The 3,842-nt window shown below is 36.9% G+C and overlaps 1 protein-coding gene across 1 annotated transcript; it reads left to right on the top strand.

The window, feature by feature from the left end:
- Positions 1 to 1,991: 1,991 nt before the first annotated feature.
- LOC145035235 (uncharacterized) lies at positions 1,992 to 3,241 on the top strand. Its single transcript, XM_078983814.1, has 3 exons — positions 1,992 to 2,229; positions 2,351 to 2,898; positions 2,984 to 3,241. The coding sequence occupies exons 1-3, from the start codon at positions 1,992 to 1,994 to the stop codon at positions 3,239 to 3,241; spliced, it is 1,044 nt and encodes a 347-aa protein (XP_078839940.1).
- Positions 3,242 to 3,842: the final 601 nt, after the last annotated feature.

Here is a 3,842-nt window from a genome sequence, read left to right on the forward strand (position 1 = left end):
TACCATTTCTGTATCCCTGAATTTCCCTTAGACTACGGGTTATTGCCTTTAGGGAATGACCAAGATGTTCTTAAATTGGTTTCGTATGTCCCTAAGCACAGACTTGTAAAGGTCTATATTGAAATTGGTCAGACTAGGGTAGCTAGTTATTTTAAGTCTCCTTCCAAAGTTGTTATTGAGGAACTGGAACCTGAGAGTGTGTCACCGGAACTTAATAGAAAAAAACCTTGTAGAAGAGAAGTAGGATCGTGTAGTAAAAAGCTTGAGTTAGACCCCCCTGCCAACCATGTTGTTGACCAGTCACAGGTAATAGATATGGATGAAAGTCAGGATCATTCAAAGACTATTGTTCCATATGTTATGTCTCAAGTTAGCCAACGAAGTAATGTCATTGATGTGAATGAAGGATTGATCATGGGCCACATAGAAGAAGTGTGTAAGAGCAATTTAGGCAATCTTGCAGAGGAACCAATTTCTGAAGATATTGATGGACAACAAAGTGTAAGACTCGATGAATTTGAAGCACTTACAGATGATTATTCAACTTATGTTGAATTTGATGTTGAGTACAGTGTACCGAATGGTGAAGACAAACAAGTAGAAATGGAAATTCTAGAGGGCATGGTAAGTGATGATAGTGGAGATGCTTTCTATAGTGAGAATGAAGATGGTTTTGATTATAGTGCAGATGATTCTGATGATAGTGACTACATTGTACATGAGTCCAACATGCAATTTGATGTGGATATAGACATGAGTGAATTCCAAAGTCATGTGGATGTAGATGAACATGGAATTTTAAACAAGCAAACTGAAAGTATAGGTAATGACATAGTTGATAAAGAGTTGGAAGTTATTCAAAGTGATGATTATCAGTATGCATGATTTAATGAAGATGAAAGGACAAAAATGCTTAAGGAGTTGAGTAGGTCAACTCCATGCTCACATGGGGAGATCCATTTAAAACCATATAGGGTGGGGCAGTGTTTCAAAACAAAGAAGGAAGTTGTGGACTACATGCATGCACATGCTGTAAATACAAGGAGGTCCCTATACTTAGCAAAAAATGATAAAATCAGGATAAGGGTCAAATGTGGAGGTGTTGTGGGCCAATCTACTGAAACAGTTCAATGTGGTAGGCCATCAACAAGAAGTAAGGTAAAGTGCAAGGGACAATCTACTGAAATAGTTCAATGTGGTGGGCCATCAACTAGAAGTAAGGTAAAGTGCAAGGGCAAAAATGTGATTAGTAAAAAAGGAAAATATCCTTGGGCAGTCCAAATCTCGAGGCCAGATGAGAATACAGATTGGTTGGTGAAAACAGTACATGAAGTCCATAAATGTTTGCAGACAAGATCAGTTAAAGCTTGTACTTCCAAATATTTAGCAAACTTAATTGTTCCACAAATTCAAAGTAACCCTAAAATTCCAATCAAAGCTTTACACGAGGAGTTGTGTAAGAAGTTGGAGCTTGGTATGTCAGTTCAAAAGGTTGGTAGGGCAAAGCAAATGGTTAAACGTGTGATTAGTGGGGACTACCAACTTCAATATGGGTATCTGAGGGATTATGCTTTGGAACTGCTAAACACAAATCCTGGTTCAACTGTTAGGATAGATGTGTATCCTGAACCATCATTGTCGACTACTGCAAGAACTTTTAGAAGAATATATGTATGTCTAGGTGCATTGAAGTTGGGATTCAAAGCTGGGTTAAGGGATTTCCTGGGAGTTGATGGTACATTCTTGAAAGGCCCATATCCTGGGCAGGTACTAACTGCTGTGGGTCTAGACTCAAATAATGGAATATACCCTGTAGCATATGCAGTGGTAGAGGCTGAGACAACTAGTTCTTGGACCTAGTTCGTGGAACTGTTAGGAGAAGACTTAGAATTGGGAGCAAATTCAAATTTTACCTTCATTTCTGATAGACAAAAGGTATGTTATACCTAAGTATTTCTCATGATAGTGTAGCTTATTTTCTAATTTTATAAATGAAACTGACTGAATTTGCATTTGTTAAGGGGATAATACCAGCAGTTGCAAAGGTATTTCCCAATGCAGAACATAGATTTTGTTTGAGGCATATTCAGGAGAATCTGAAGAAACAATGGAAAGGAAAAGAGTTGAGTGAATTGGTTTGGGAATGTGGTAGAGCAACAACAGTAAATCACTTTAAATATGCAATGGATCAGTTGAAGAAAATGAATGATGAAGCTCATGCTTGGTTGTGTAAGATTCCTGCATAGACATGGTCTAAATCTCACTTCAGTGGTATGTCATTTAGAAGTTGTTGAGTTTTATGTTTTAATATAAAATTTGTAATTTATCTTTTTGAATATGGTTTTCACAGGTAGGGCACACACTGATTGTTTGTTGAATAATCTTTGTGAGGTATTCAATGCTAAGATAGAGGAAGGTAGGGATAAACCAATCATCACCTGCTTAGAGTATATTAGAGAGTATCTCATGAAGAGATTGTTTGTTGTGCAAAAGGAAATAGATAAGTGTCAAGGGGAACTAAGTACTACTGCAACTATAATTTTAGAGGAGATTAAGACTCAAGCAGCAAAGTATGTAGCTAAGTATAATGGGGCAGGAAAGTACCAAGTTGCAAGCACATGGCAGGATCAGTATGTGGTGAACCTAAATGAAAGAAGTTGCACTTGTAGGTTCTGGGAGATTACAGGTTTTCCATGTAGGCATGTTGTTTCTGTTATATGGAACAAAATTGAAAATGGAGAAGATGCCCCTGATGTTGAGGATTGGGTCCATCCTTGCTATAAGTTATCAACATGGAGAGCCATGTATCTGAACAAAATTGATCCAATAAATGGTCGTTCAATGTGGCTAAAAAGTGATTGTCCATTCACTTTAACTCCACCAAAACATCAAACACAGGTTGTTATGTCAACTAGGCTAGATATGTACTTTTAATGCCAGCATGTATGTTAATGTTTTAAATATAATAAATGTGTATGTGTAGGTTGGGAGGCCAAAAAAGAAGAGAAGGAGAGGTGTTGATGAGCCCAACAGCCAAACCACTAAATTGAGCAGGAAATTTATTGCAGTCACTTGTTCAAAGTGTCATAACAAGGGGCACAATTCAAGAACATGTAAAGGGCAGGGAGGCATTAGTGAAGTTGGATCAAAGGGGAAGACACAGGGAAAAGGGAAGACACGGGCAAAGGGTAAGACACAAGGAAAGGGAAAGGGTAATTTAGGAAATATGTTAAGTAGTTAGTTGGATGTTTGGGTAGTTAGGTCTTTTGAAACATAAATTATGGTTTGGTTGTTTAAATTATGGTAATTAGGTCTTTTGTAATGTTTGTATGGGTTATGACATTCCATCAGTAAGTATGTTGAAAGTAAGTCTCATGTTTGTATGGGTTAAACACAGACTTGTAATGATTTTATCAACATTTTGTAATGATTTTATCAACATTTTGCTTATGAATTACCCTCTCCAAACCTTTCTCAAGAAGATGCATGTATAACAATGTAGATTTGAAATACCATTCCTAACCATTTGCAAGATGCAGTTATAACAATGCATCATACGAAAATGAACATCAAAACCACAGATTTATAACAAAATACATAATCATCATTTCCGTTAACTTAATGTGTTACACTTCATACAACAAAATGAAACCAAAAATACCCATTCCATCAATATCCAAAACCCCCTGAACTAGTTAGATGCGTACAAAGAAACCAAAAACCCCCATCCTATTACCATCCAAATCCTTACTAGTTAAAATAAAACCAAAAAAAAAATAATCCATGAACAGAACAACATAAGCCGGTAGTTCCACAGTTCTGCACTTGCAATTGCAACCGTC

Source organism: Lactuca saligna, chromosome 3 (assembly GCF_052625555.1).
Source record: "Lactuca saligna cultivar CGN05327 chromosome 3, ASM5262555v1, whole genome shotgun sequence".
NCBI classification, from domain to species: Eukaryota; Viridiplantae; Streptophyta; class Magnoliopsida; order Asterales; family Asteraceae; genus Lactuca; species Lactuca saligna.

Coding starts and splice junctions, on each gene's coding strand:
- LOC145035235 (XM_078983814.1), top strand. CDS start 1,992: ATGAAACTGACTGAATTTGCATTTGTTAAGGGGATAATACCAGCAGTT. Junction 2,230..2,350: donor TGAAGCTCATGCTTGGTTGT/GTAAGATTCCTG, acceptor TGGTTTTCACAG/GTAGGGCACACACTGATTGT. Junction 2,899..2,983: donor CACCAAAACATCAAACACAG/GTTGTTATGTCA, acceptor GTGTATGTGTAG/GTTGGGAGGCCAAAAAAGAA.